Below are 15,698 nucleotides of genomic sequence, written 5' to 3' on the forward strand. Positions count from 1 at the left end.
AAAAAAATAGTTTTAAAAAAGATAAAAATATTTTTGTGTTTTTCATATAAAAAAGGTTAGTTTTTGATTTTTGTATTTTTTTAAAAAACTAATTTTTAAAAATTGGGCTTCGTTATGCACACGGGATACATCTTGAAAGTCTTCACCTAAAATTTCAGCCAATTTGGTCCATCCCATCTCGAGATATCGTGGCACCCGTAAATCAACTCAGGGTTTAGAGAAAAACGCCAACAAAGTTTGACAGCTCGCTTTGCGTATGGCAAAATTTTGAACTTAAATCGTCTCTTACTCAGTTTAATCATTGAATATCTTCATGAAACTTTCAAGAGTGATTAATAAACATCTTTTGAGTAGATTTATCAAATATTCTGTTTTATAACATTTTGTGATTTTCTACATGTATGTAATCCCTTAAGACGCATGGCGCTTCAAATACATTAATGTACTGAAATTTGTTTTTTTTATCTAAACAGCATATCTACGAATCATGTTTATGGATATTTAACATTTTGTACACGTTAATTTTTTTTTTTTTTTGAAAATCATAAAACAATATGTGACATATTTGCAACGTGGCGAGTAATAACCTTTCTTATAAACAAGACAACAAAAACTTATGTCCAATATATTTCTAAAATGTGCCACAATGTGCTACATAAAGTGCATGTTGGCAGCGGTTAGCACAAACCCAATGGCATGTCTCAGCCGATCAACCAACCAACCAACGAGCAAGTAAGAGGAGAGCCCAAATCGTTGCACATTGGTCACGATCACGATCGCGATCATTCGTCTAGAGCTGCTGCTGCCGTCGAACTTGATTTCGGTCACCACATGTGTGAGTGTAGTTTGCTTCACTTTTTCTTTATTATTTTGCATGCCAAGGCAGCTCACGCTGCCCAAGTCCCGCCGTGTGGGTCACAAGTTCAATTAACTTTCCTTTCTCCCATCCATCTGGGGTCCAGAACTAGGCGAGATTGTACGGCGATGATTTGCCAACGGTTGACCTCTGGGCGGATCGAGATAATAACGACGCACACCCTGAAAATAAAGACGTTTCGCTGATTTTAAAGGGAAACCCACGCTTTTTGGCGAAAACGAGCTCGCATATTTCACCCACAGATTTGTCAGGTTTAAGTAACATCTTTGCAAATCGGCTCGTAAATTCGTAAGCAATCAATAAAAATTTACGACCGTTTCGACGATCCAAAGTCGTTAACTACGCGAATTCGACTTCGCATATTGATTCCTTATTGTTCCAACATGCGAAACTGGTTTCATCCATTATGATGGTACATTAAGTCCAATCAAATTAAAGCTTTTTATGCCGTTTTCCGCAATTCTAGTCAACTCGTTAATGAATGGACAGTGTTTGCTCATCCACTCTATTACTATATACTACTAAAAGCCACTATGGAATTTGCTTTTTCCCCTCGTACGTATATGATTAATGACGTCCGAAGATTTCCATCACAAACCTTGCCATTCAGTTATCATACGATCTACGAAAAACATACAAAAGCCTAGTTTCACCAAGTGCCCAGACCTTTGAACTAGTCCGGTTGCCCCTTTAGGCAAGGACATTCCCCGGCCGACTTTCGGCACCTCATTACAAACCATGCGCATAAATCTTAGCTTGAATCTTGGCCCAAAATCTCAGTCTGATGAATCTTGTCTTCTTTTCTCTCTGTTTCATGTTTCGCGCAGAACGGCTGATGAGTCACGTGGAGAAGCAGCGGTACGACGGATGGTACAACAATCTGGCCCACCCGGACTGGGGTGCCGTTGGTAAGTCACTTTTGAACAAAGTACACAGTATTTTTTGAATATTATTAGAATACATTCAATAACCATGTTTTATCATAATCATATCTGAAAAAATACTAGAAGCATCCCACATTCGTTACAGAATCATCAAAAAATAAACTCAAAGTTTGTCAATTATTCAAACAATTGTATCGAATAAATTAAACCTAAAGGTAAATCAAACAAACGTCTTGATTTTTTTAAAGACTGTTTGATGTCTTACTGACATTTTTATACAGTCTTAAAATCTATGTTTTTATTATATTTTTTTGTTTTTCAAGCTTACAATCATAGAATTAGCCCAATACTAATAGTTGGTGCTAATCTACAAATTCAATCTTAACCAGGACAGTAGGTTTTAAATAGGGCGTTCAATTTTCCCGGGTTTTGAATTTCCTGGGAAACAAGAAAAATATTTTTTGAATCCTGGGATTTCTCGGGATCCCGGGAAAATTTTGCAGCAGTCATAAAATCTATGTTTTCATTATATTTGTTACGTTTTTCTAGCTTAAATCATACACCCAAAATTCAGAGTCGAGATAATCGATCTCTCAAAATTTATTGAGGGCTCAGTGCCAAAATCGATAGAATAATGGTACCAACTCACACCATCATAACAAATGAGTTCATTCGTTAGTTGAATCAATAAATCTCCAACAAGTGTCATACATCGACTTCTGACTTCTCCTTGGTCACCAAGCTGTGGTGGCCGAGGCAGCTAAGTCATTGGATTGGTTTGTCAAAGGTCGACACTTTTGGTTTTTTGTTTGACGGATAAACTTTTTTTGCTAATGAACCTCGAGAGAATAGTTCTATCGCCCATCTCGAGCTGTGTTCTCTGCGTCCGTGAATGGTACCACTATTCTATCGACTCGAGACCATCATTCTCTCGGACTAGCGCTGCCAGTTTTGGGTGTAAAATTAGCTCAAAACTGTTAATGGTGATAAGCTACACTTCAATCTGAACAAGGACAGCAGTCTTTAGATATTTTAAAACACATTAAAAAAATGTGTTCTTTGATGTGCTTTGGAATTAAATTGAACCAGAATTCTGAATATTGTGGGTCTCGTGGCGCAGGGGTAGCGGCTTCGGCTGCCGATCCCGATGATGCTATGTGACGCGGGTTCGATTCCCGCCTTATCCACTGAGCTTCTATCGGATGGTGAAGTAAAACGTCGGTCCCGGTTTCTCCTGTCTCGTCAGAGGCGCTGGAGCAGAAATCCCACGTTAGAGGAAGGCCATGCCCCGGGGGCGTAGTGCCAATAGTTTCGTTTTCGAATATTATTCTTTTATTTTTTTATTTATCAGCAATTCTCCACGAAAACAGCATGGAAAAAAAAGTGCTCGGATCGGGCTCAAAATTTTTCTGGGGGTTCCCTAGCTGAAATAATTAGACCCGTATTTTTTTGTTTGGCCATTAGGGTGACCTACACCGTGTTAGGGTGGTCTAAAAAATGGCAATTTTCGTCGATTTTCGCAAAAAACACTTTTTTCGAAAAATCATAATTCCTCGCCATTTTAACCGATTTCAATTGTCTTATACGCAAATGAAAGGTTATAAGTTGACCTTTCAAAGAAAAATAGTAAGAAGTTTCAAAAATCTAGCCTAACATATGAAAAGGGCGTATGAAACTTTGAAATGCCGTTTTGACGGTGTCTGGACCAAAGAGCCTATGTCTGGAAATATTTTTTTATTGGATTCCCCGGACATTTTTACGTAACATACCAAAAAATGGGAGGAGTTCATTAACAGGATTCAGAGGTATGATTTTTTGAAAATAAAATCCGTGTTTTTTGACGCGCCGCGCGCAAAAGCCGGAAAATGACGAAATTGGAAAAAAATCAACTTTTCACTAAAACTGCGATAACTTTAAAATTTCAGCAATAACCTATAAATGTTTAGGTACCAAAATTTTCGTAATTGAAAGACGGAACTTTTGGTACCCATACATGTATAGGTCATCGCTGAAATTTTAAAGTTATCGCAGTTTTAGTGAAAAGTTGATTTTTTCCAATTTCGTCATTCTCCGGTTTTTGCGCGCGGCGCGTCAAAAACACGGATTTTTTTCTAAAAATCATATCTCGGAATCCTGTTGATAAACTCCTCTCTATTTTTAGTATATTATGTAAAAATGTCCGGGGAATCCAATAAAAATATTTCCAGACATAGGCTTTTTGGTCCGAACACCAACCGAACACCGTCAAAACGGCATTTTAAAGTGTCATACGCCCTTTTCATATGTTAGGCTAGATTTTTGAAACTTCTTACTATTTTTCATTAAAAGGCCAACTTATAACCTTTCATTTGCGTATAAGACAATTGAAATCGGTTAAAATTTTGACCCCGATCCGAGCACTTTTGTTTTTTTTTTCATGCTGTTTTCGTGGGGAATTGCTGTTATATAATATAACATTTATATAATACAATTTCATTGAATGTGCCTTAAACAACAAGAAATAAAATTATACCAGATAATGTAACACTTTGGATAAGTTTAGAGTTATATGTTTTATATTTAAAAACATATTTTAAAAATTATCTTTAAGTCACTACCAACCAACTACCAACTGGGGATAATCTGGACTGCAGTCTGAATAGGTACTGGAGATTTTAGAGCAAAAGATTTGGAAATCGGTATACTAATTGTTTTGATCTGTTCCTGTTGTAATCGAAATCAATCAAAACAATCAGAACATTATTCAAAAACAAATTAGCTTAAACAGCTGTCTTCATTCGTTACTTTTGTCCTGATTTGCTCCAGATGCCGATTTATGATGAAAAGTTAAAAAAAGTTAAATAAATAAAATTTAGTAAGAAATATCTAAGGCGCAAAGCAATTTGCGGATCTGTAAACAAAAATTTAAACAATTTTTTCTGCCAAATTAATGCTGTTATATGCCGAATACAAATTTTAATGCTTTAAAATGCTCATCGATAACTAATTTTCAAAACCAAATCTGAATTTCTAGATCAAAATTTGATATGTTTTCAATTTCGGGAATTCCCGGAACAAAATATGAAAATTCCCGGAATTCGGGAATTTCCGGTTTTGGAAAAATCCCGGGATTTTTGTCCCCGGAATTCCCGGGATGGACGCACTGGTTTTAAATAACTTAAAAGAATGTGTGTTTTTTTTTTGTTCTGTGTTTAAATTTACTACATTTTTTAATACAATATGATTCCAACTAAGTGAGTCTTTTATAAATATATTGCTTTTGTTTATTTTCAATTGTCCTTGAGGGAGCGGGGTTGAGATTTCCAAATAGTGTCCACGTGGTTTATAGATGGTCCCATAAAAAGTAAATTCAACTTGAGGAATGATATCTCTGACCTACTTATTGATAAGCTTTTTTAGTGAAATTTTTATTTTATTTTACGATATTCTTACTTTTTTCAATCTTTTTTTTACAAATAAACTATTGTGGTTTGGTTGAGCGTTTAATAAATCATGAAATCAAAAACACAAAAAACAACTTTCCTTGCACAGTGTGCACCCTTAAAATATTTTTTTCAACCAATTTAAGAAAAAAATGAATTATATTCATTGTTTGACAATGTTCTATACCTCGAATACTCTAAGTAGACGCACGTCATGGCTGCAGAAGATTATTATTGCAAATCAATGTTGAGGGTCTTTTTCAAATATCAGTGATCTAGAAAATGATTTACCTAAGGATTTTTCATTTATTCCCATTTTAAAACATTCCATTTTGGTTTCATTAATCAGAAACTGAAGTACAGTCATCCCTCATATTCGGAACAGTTTACAGATCGGCCAATGTTCAAAAAATCATAGCAAATCGATAATTGATCTTAATGATTTCGCTTAGAAAAGCTTTTCTTGCGATCTTTCGAATGCTATATCATAAAACTGAAAATTGTAGCTTTTATATCAAGTTTTTGAAGAAAAACTTTGACTCTTGAAATCCGCAAATTCGGAACACTTTTTTCTTACGGATGTAAACAAACTTTGGCTCACTTCATGAGTACATAATTTTAACAAAATAATTACTTCACGCCAATGAAACTAAAGCTTAGTTATGTTTTATGAATGGTCTGATAACTTTTTTGTGATAATCATCAGTTAAATTCAGGTGTTCCAGAATTGTGGGAGTCACAATAACATCCCACAATTATGGAACAGGCAATTTGACGGCAGTGTTTTGCTGCTCTGAATAGTCTTTAGATGCAGTTTTTGTTTTAAAATTTCTACTTTTACTAGTGAGCAAGAGAACGTCCAAATAAAGGTCCTAAAAATAGTAGGGTCGACAGAAAAGATGCATTTGGCATGCTATTGAAAAATTATCACTAAAATGTTCCGAATTTGTGGGTGTTCCGAATATGTGGGATGACTGTAGAGCAGTAGCAGACTTGTTTTTAAATAATTAATGCTCAAACGGAATATAAAAAAATCTTGGTGAAATATCAGTAATAACAAATTGAATTGAAAGGTTCAATAAAATCGCATGAAGATACAGTTCTGCCGACCATTGAAAAAACGGCTAATATCCACTTTTTGCAAAAAACTAACTTAATCCACCTATGTGGTTGGTGCCTTCCTCACTCTTTTCAAACAATGGGTGATATGTGATATGATGGGTTTGGACACAAATTTCGTCTGATTTCGTTAAGTTCCGGAATACAAAAAACACACATATAACTCAAGGGCTCATAGCTTGAGACAGGGTTGCCAGATTCTCAATGTTTTAGACTCGTCGGAAAGGTCTTTCGATTACCTAACCAACGATGGGTCGGATGATGGATCCGGACGTTGTTTACATACGTTTAAGTGAGATCCGGCTGCAAAAAAGTACATAAATATCACTTAAGTGGTCAGAACTCGAAACAGGGTTGCCAGATTATCAATGTTTTAGACTCGTTGGATAGGTCTTTCGATTACCTAACTAACGATGTATAACATGATGATGTTTGGTTCAGTTTACTGCCATTTATTCAACTTCCGAAAATATGCGAAAACACATTTTTATACATAACTTTTGAACTACTTATCGAAACTTCAAGCAATTCAATAGCACCTTATGGGACCCTAAGCCAAGTCGAATGCGACTGGTTTGGTCAAAATCGGTTCAGCCAGTGCTGAGAAAACTGCGTGACATTATTGGTCACATACACACACACATACACACACACATACACATACACACACACATACACACAGACATTTGTTCAGTTTTCGATTCTGAGTCGATATGTATACTAGGATGTAACAAAAATGACTTTTTGGCGGGCATTCAGGGGTTTGTTCCGGTGGGCATACTGAGCCTAAATCCCAAATATGAGCTTGATTGGACGTAACAGGAGCTGGCGCTCCGCCCTTCAATTTTAAATGGGATTTAACCCGTAAAAAAAGATTTTTTCAAAATGTCACTTTTGAGGCGTTTTGGCCACCAATGCGTTTACCAAAAACATCACTGGCGTGTAGGCCAGATCCTTGCGCATCTTTTGATATATATAACATTGAAGTTTGGAGCATCCTGGAGCTCGGTACAGACCTTCAAAATTTGGCATTTTTTCGAAAAATCGGTCCCAGCAAAATCAAATGGCGTCTCGGGCGTCGCGAGGTGCGACGCATATCTTTTTTGCCGGGGCCGATTTTTCGAAAAAATGCCAAACTTTGAAGGTCTGTACCGAGCTCCAGGATGCTCCAAACTTCAATGTTATATATATCAAAAGATGCGCAAGGATCTGGCCTACACGCCAGTGATGTTTTTGGTAAACGCATTGGTGGCCAAAACGCCTCAAAAAGTGACATTTTTGAAAAAATCTTTTTTTACGGGTTAAATCCCATTTAAAATTGAAGGGCGGAGCGCCAGCTCCTGTTACGTCCAATCAAGCTCATATTTGGGATTTAGGCTCAGTATGCCCACCGGAACAAACCCCTGAATGCCCGCCAAAAAGTTATTTTTGTTACATCCTAATGTATACATCAAGGTGGGTTTTCGAGCTTTAAATAAAAAGTTCAATTTTAGACCAGGATTATAGCCTTGCCTCAGTGAGGAAGGCAAAACGAGAGATTAACACAAGGCGGTAGAGGATGTTCCAACGCATCTCCTGAAGCTTGAATTTCACTAAAATAGTGTTTAGATTTGGCTGCCGATGCGATAAACCATACGGCTAAAATGCCACTCTTATGGGAAATTGCCTTGACGGAGATTTGGTGACAAACACTAAAACGAGTTTTTCTCAGAATAGGTACTTGATTTGGCATAATAGCCGAATTTTCAATTATGGACAGAGTTGCATACTGTTTGTCATGCTATATGAACATTATTTCACAATATGCTGAAATTATAAATTAAATTCCATTCAATGTTGTGTGGAGAAGGATTTTACTGTTAAAACAGCAATAAAAAAGTCAACTTTAATTAAATTTTCACAAATCTGCAATCGAGACAGCGGAAATGGACAAAAGGGGTATAATTTTCTTTTTTGCCCAAAAACTATCTGCTTCATGATAATGACACCTCTGACTGCTTTCAGCATCAAAAATCAAATAAAAACTTGCCACTGAAAACCACTCCCCAATCGCCACAACCGGGTAAAAGTCCAAATTCGAGTGACGACAAAAAAGAGGTCCTTAGCTTAATGACTAATAATACGAATCTTGTGCAGCGGCCGCCTCAATAGCACAGAGTACGGATAGACCCCGCGGCTGAAGTTCACACAGCTCAGAGCAGCAGAGGCCAACTTTAATAAGCTATCAATTATAGAGCTGTGAAGTGCTGAGGCGGTCCCCTTTTGATATGCACAGAACTGAGATATCACTCTCATGGGAAAGCATTTTTTGGCAGTGAAAATGAAAAGATTGATACAGTCGACTCTCTGGCTGTCGATCTTCTCGATATCAATATTACTCCATCTATCGATGAATTCTTCAGTCCCTTCAAACTGCATACTTCGATTGGCTTTATTCCTTGATATTTTCTCTTGCTTGAAGGATCTCTTCCTCGACAGTCCCTTCCCAAGCAACATTTTAGGTTTTAAGTAGGCCATAAAAGCCTATTTAGGCAGTATCAGGGTTTTCAGAACCATGATAAAACCTGTAAGTTTAAAAATGTTACTAGGGTTGGATTCTGTTTGCTTAAAAAATCTCTTCCGGTTGTCAATAATTTCACTTTCTCATGGCTTGCATAGACATTTTTCTTGGCGAAACGAAGGTGTTTGACATAAGTTTGTTTTTGTTTGATGGACGTTGCCATGATTCTCTCCCATAGCTGGGTATCAAGAAAAAAATATTTTTAATCGAGTCTTCATTTTGCATCGTTCTGTAAACTGATGATTCTCTTCCTCGACGGTCCCTTGGATATTGACAACCAGAGAGTCGACTGTATCTTAAAATAATATCTTAGTTATTATTAGCACAAAAACAATTTATTAGATTAATAATTATTTTACTAGCACAGTAAGACACCAAGGTCAGTTTTTAAATATTGGTATTCCATAACAGTTAAACCAAAAAGATCAAAAAATTCAGTGAATCACCAACGAACACCAAATTAGATACTCACGACGGTATGTCAGTCAAATTCATACGTTTGTTTTTGAACTTCAAACCCAAAACCACCATACATCCTTCAGACTAAACAACCAACCATCATCTTCCACTGAACTGCCAAAAACAAAACGTGAGGGTAAAGCGCGTAAACCTAATTAACACCCGAGGAATGCAGATACCGGCATCTTTAGTTGAGAGCCGAAGTTTGCTGAAACTTTGTTTACCATTTACAAATCAAGCACAAGCTGTGATTGCAATTTGAGATTTAGCACACATGGAATTTCAAACTGAAACCTTATCAGTTTCTCAATCATAATAACTTGTTTTTGTTGAGGTTGTGAAATTGTAACTGCTATTACTCTACGGGTCAGTTTGAGTTTTTTTTCTTTCAAATTAAATGATATTTAATTTTGTGTATTCAATGGCGTCGTCTATAGAAAGGTGCACGCGAAAATGACAATTGAGAAAGGCGTAATTAAAAATTGAGCCGTTGCATAGCATCAAAAAGTGATCAAAGACACACTAGTGGGATATTGAACGGGCTTTCCGACAAAAATATACTGAAAGAAAAATACACGCCAATTTTTTTTATGAGTGCAGGGATGAAATGTTCATCGCTTCTTAGCCTTAACAGGCCTGAAGGTCATCAATAGTAAGTAAGTAAATCTTTCCCAGTTCCTGAGGGGAACACCCTTGAAGCACAGTCTGTGCTTGAAGAGTATCGGGTCCGGCGTTTACAAAGCGGATTCAGTGGCTATTTCATTCTCAACTTAATGTTAACATGTTAAGGTTAACATTAACATTCATTAGGTCATTAGGTCGCCTCTCTAAGGTGTTTGTGACGATACACTACCTTCCCTTTACTAAGCAATCGAATCCAGAAACGATCATCATTTGTGTTGGTCCGAGCCGGGATTTGAACCCCGATCAACCGCTTACTAGGCGGGAGCGTTACCACTAGGCTACGTCATATCCATATCCATATTGTATGGGAATTAGGGTGGTTCGTCGCACTTGCATACAATCCAGGAATTGCCGGCAATATGTACAAATAGCCAATCGCACTAATTTTCCATTCAAACTTTGTAGAAAAACTTTTTGTCCAAATATTTTTGAAAAATTCAAAGTAGGGTAGGGTAGTCATCAATGAGACACTTTTGGTTTTCAACTTTCAACGATTTTTCTATTTTTTTCATCAGCATGTTTTAATGAGCTTTTTGTTACATTTTCTTTCTTTTAGTGTGTTCTAACATTAACCAAAATATGAGATCGATCCGACATCTACAGCCAGAGTTATTCAACTGTCTCATTGTAGACGCACTTGGCAGGAACAATGAGACACTCTATGAAAATCAATACTTTTCAAGTAAAACATCATGTTTTTGTATTGTTCCATAGCAGGTGACTTGCCTTGAACATTTTTGAGCAATTTTGCCAACATGAAAGTTTAATTAGCAAAAGTTATACTAAAAGGTATTGAAATTTTGTAAAATCCATATATTTATACCAAATAACTTTGTATGTTTGGTTAAATGAAGTTAAAACTCTATAAATATGCCAAAAACCACTTTCAATTCATGTTTTGAAAGATTTTCATAGATTTTGAAAAGTTTAATGAAGAAAAATCGAAGTGTCTCATTGTTACCCATGGGCTGAAATGAGTGGGGAACAATGAGACAGCCCTGGATTATGGGTATATTCTAAATTTTGGCCAAACCTAATGAAAGGACATTGTAGCCTAACTCAATCCCTATGGAACGTCGAAAGAAATTTGAAGAAATATTAGTTTTTGTGTAAATGGCAGCCTACGAGCGAAAAAGTATTTTTTGTCCATAATTTACTTTTACACCCCGGAATCAAACATGTATGAATAACTTTTCAAGGGAGCGTCCATAACCAAAGCCACTGTTATGGCAGATGTGTATCTAGTAGACACACCATTCCCCCAAATATGAGCCTGATTGATTGAAACTACGACTTGTGAGAGCCATTTTATCATTGTTCCCCGTGTCTCATTGATGACTACTCTACCCTACACGTGTTTCTGGGGTGGCTGCCGATCCCTAAGTTGCTATGGGGCGCGGGTTCGATTCCCGCCTTATCCTCCTGGCCTTCTATCGGATGGGGAAGTAAAACGTCGGTCCATTTGCGTAAAAGAGGTTTTGGGTGACTCACCACACATAACCTTCGGACGCCTAGAAATGAGCAGAAACTTGCAGTAGAGACCACAAAAGACCCGGGGGTCGTTAAAGTGGGTTGCTTTGCTTTTTTGTGTTTCTGGGGTTCCCAAAGTTAATGCATCTCCTCCAGTTAAGCCTGCGTAGTCATTTTTGCCAATTTTTGTAGGTCAGCCTATGTGGTTGGTGCCTTGCTCACTGCTTACCAAAAATGGGTGACATGATGGGTTTGGACACAAATTTCACCTGTTTTTTTTTAGATCCGGAATAAAACAGTACACAAATATCACTTGAGTGGTCATAACTTTAGACTGGGTTGTCAGATCTTCAATTTTTGAAGACTCATTAGAAAACGTTTTTCGATTACCTAACTAACGATGGGTTGAATGATGGATCCGGCCGAAGTTTACAAACATTTGAGTTTTCATCCGGGTAGGGGAAGGTGGGGCAAGACGACCATATGGGGCAAGAGGAACAATCGCTCGTACGGCCGTAATTTTTTTCAATTTTAATTATTTCCAGTATGAGGAATTGTTGCTAGCAATGCAATGAGCTAATTCTACTACCACATAACCGCCAAAACGACGTAAACGCCACGGAGCATATGATTTAATGAAGTTTTTTTCAAAACCTTTGTTTTCTTATAGTATTAGAAAAGTACAAAATAAGGATTAGGGTTCGTTTTAAGGCTCAATTTATCAAAATGCTATTTTTCCTAGATCAGTAGTGTCCCTACCAATGACATGCACATATTACAAAGTATGATTTAACTTTTGGTTATTTTTGTTGAGAGCTTTTAAAATCTTGTTCAGGTGGGGCAAGTGTACCATATGGATTTTTAGTATGGAAAAAAATACGAATTGCTGCAACAACATATTTTATTGGGAAATAAATACATGAAAGTACTTAAAAACTGATAAACAATTGTTAAAAAAAATGTCCATACAAAATGTAGTGATATTATGAAAATTTACTGTTTATCATCTAAGTAATGTTTTTTTTCGTAGAAACGATAAATTTTATTAGTAAAATATTATTATTTAATCTAAAAATGGAAGAAACCTAACAAATACATTCTAATCTGATGTATCTAGGTGATAACAGTTCAATTGTTAGCAAATTAACATGTTTTTTTATGCACTGTTCCTCTTACCCCAACGGGTTGTTCGTCTTGCCCCACTAGTTGAGTAGAACGTATTGAAAATCAAAAATTTTTAAATCAATTTTTTACATTAAAAAACTGGATTTTTTAAAACATGTTCTAACAAAGTCTTAGTCAAGACCTAAAAAAAGATGATTATAATAAAATCCGACCGATTTTTTAACATTTTAATGGGTTATAACGAGCATTTCCTTAGCTTGTACACTTGCCCCACTTTCCCCTATATGTGAAAACACATTTTTATGCATAACTTTTTAATTACCGTAAACTCGGGTGACTTTGATAGCCTGGGGCGACATTGATAGAAATTTGATGTGGTCACTTATTTTGATACACCCAAAGTAACAGTCTCGTCTTTGCATATATGTTCGATAATAAGCTATTCCTTAATGCTTACATACTCAAAATTCTCAAAAATGTTTAGATATTAATTTGACGGGCATTTCAAAAACCTATCAAAGTCACCCCGGGCTATCAAAGTCACCCCAGTTTACGGTACTTATCGAATCTTCAAACAATTCAATAGCGATGTATGGGACCCTAAACCAAGCCCAATGCGACCAGTTTAATCAAAATCGGTTCAGCCAGTGTTGAGAAAACCCACGCTCCATACAAAAAAGATTTGTTTTGTATGGAAATTGTCCAGGGGGTAGCAGGGTCAGAGATTACAAAAAAGTGTCCACGTGGTTTATGGATGGTCCGAAAGTTTGTTAATTTTACAGTTTATTTTTGTAAAAACTTTTCAAGTTCAAAATTACCTTTTGGGCCAGTTTTATTAATTTGTATTAAATATCAATCAACAAACGAGCCGTTCCGCTGAGTCACACACGATTATTAATTCATAAAAGGAGCCACATAAACGACCGACCCACCCCTCTTTAACTTGGCCAGAACACACCAAGCGCACATGTCAATCTTGCTCAAAGAACCTGCCAAAGAGGCGAACTGCCATGTCATGTCGATATTGCAACGTGCCAGTTTGTGTGTGCTGGCGGGGACCAATTTGCCTTTGCAATTATTATTAAGCTCGCATAATTTGTGTTCTCGTGCGAGGGCAGTCTAAACTTATGACTTATCTCCGACTAAAGCTATGCTAAATTAATTTACACGCCGGGAGACAACATAAACTGTGGCGTTATGCACTAATGGATGAATTTTTCGAGGGAGGGAGTGGGAGGTTGAAGGGTTAAAAACTATAATTACAATTTATGAGCTCGTCAGTGGCATTGGAGCTGGCTTCCGTTGAATTAATTACCATTTAACTTTCATGTTAAACGCGTGTTGACAGCTTGGATTGGCTATGGCTTCTCATGCTGATTTTTAACGTAATAATAATTCTCATCTCATCTCTTTTCCCCACCAACAGACAATCACCTCACGAGGAAAGCGCCGCCCGCCTACTCGGATGGCGTTTACGTCCTCGCCGGATCGAATCGTCCCTCGCCACGAGTCCTGAGTCGGTTGTTTATGCGTGGCAAGGACGGCCTGCCCTCGAAGCAGAACCGCACTGCCCTGTTGGCCTTTTTTGGCCAGGTCGTAACGAATGAGGTCGTGATGGCGTCCGAGTCGGGTTGCCCAATCGAGATGCACCGGATCGAGATTGAAAGGTGCGACGAAATGTACGACCGGGAGTGCCGCGGGGATCGGTACATTCCGTTTCACCGGGCGGCCTACGATCGGAACACCGGCCAAAGTCCGAACGCGCCCCGTGAGCAGCTGAACCAGATGACGGCGTGGATCGATGGGAGCTTTATCTACAGCACGTCGGAGGCGTGGTTGAACGCGATGCGATCCTTCCAGGATGGGTTGCTGTTGACGAACGATAAGGGAACGATGCCGGTGAAAAACACGATGCGGGTGCCGCTGTTTAACAATCCGGTGCCACACGTGATGCGGATGTTGAATCCAGAGCGATTGTACCGTAAGTGTCAAAAATTACTCAGTATTAAATCTTAGTTTTAATTATATTCGGGAAATGCTATGATTTGGCTTTAAAATTGTTTTTTAGCAGTTTAAATTAGGGGGTTTCTTTACGAATTAAAACACACTATTCGTCTCCATCAAAATACTCAGAAACAATGATTTATTGCTCCACAAGGGGGAAACTCTTTCCGTTTTCATATATTTAGCGATTATGCAAAAGTTGTGCGAATTTGGTTAAAAAATGACTTTTTGGCGGGCATTCAAGGGTTTGTTCTCGTGGGCATACTGAGCCAAAATCCTAAATATGAGCTTGATTTAACCCGTAAAAAAAGATTTTTTTCAAAACTGTCACTTTTTGAGGTACACAGAAAAAAAAATCATGGTAATATTACATCTGAAAAGGGGGACATCTTTTATGTCAGAAAAAAGGTGTAATTTTACCTCTGGAAATGTGTAATTTTACCACTTTTCAGGTGTAATGTCACTTTTTCAGTCTAAATTGAGGTAAAATTACATCATAAAAGAGTTATATTCAACCTTCCAAAATTACAGCTTTCAATTTTTTTTTAAACACGCAATGTAGGGGAGAGTGGGGAGACTTGATCCCCTTTTTCTGTATCGCCCATAACTCTTTCAATTTCTCACAAAACTTTGAACTTTTTGCATCAATTGAAAGCTTAAACATTCAATTATGTTTGAATGATATGAGTATTTCATCAGATAAACTCTTCGAGTCATGCCAAGTGTTTTAAAAAAATATTTTAAACCTGCATTTTCAAAATGTTGAAAGGGGGATCAACCTTTCAACATTTTGAAGAAATCTTAAGCAAAATGTTTCTTATTCATCCAAACTTTTAATTTTCTATAAGTTACAGCAATTTCACATAAAACCTGTACGTTTGTGTTCAAAATATAACAAGTTTAGCATGCAAAATATTTAAAAACATAAAATTTCCTTTTTTAGACCAAAATTGAGCATGTTTACAAAAGCTGGAAATTTTTGTTTACAAAACTTTTGAAAAAAGGTTCAAACTGCAGTAAGTTATGTACAACTATACTAAAGGAATCTATGTACGAAAACCCAGCCCAATTTTTTAATCTTGAGGCTGATTCCA

General features: G+C 37.0%; 1 protein-coding gene across 1 annotated transcript in view; it reads left to right on the forward strand.

Annotated features, from left to right (window-relative positions):
• LOC6034142 (dual oxidase) overlaps window positions 1–15,698 on the forward strand; it is a 68,132-nt gene that overhangs the window by 41,719 nt on the left and 10,715 nt on the right. The window contains exons 2-3 of the mRNA XM_001844451.2: window positions 1,705–1,785; window positions 14,027–14,581. Of these exons, the coding sequence (XP_001844503.2) occupies window positions 1,705–1,785; window positions 14,027–14,581 (636 nt within the window). The remainder of the gene's footprint in view (window positions 1–1,704; window positions 1,786–14,026; window positions 14,582–15,698) is intronic.

This window comes from Culex quinquefasciatus, chromosome 2, assembly GCF_015732765.1.
Source record: "Culex quinquefasciatus strain JHB chromosome 2, VPISU_Cqui_1.0_pri_paternal, whole genome shotgun sequence".
Classification (NCBI taxonomy): Eukaryota; Metazoa; Arthropoda; class Insecta; order Diptera; family Culicidae; genus Culex; species Culex quinquefasciatus.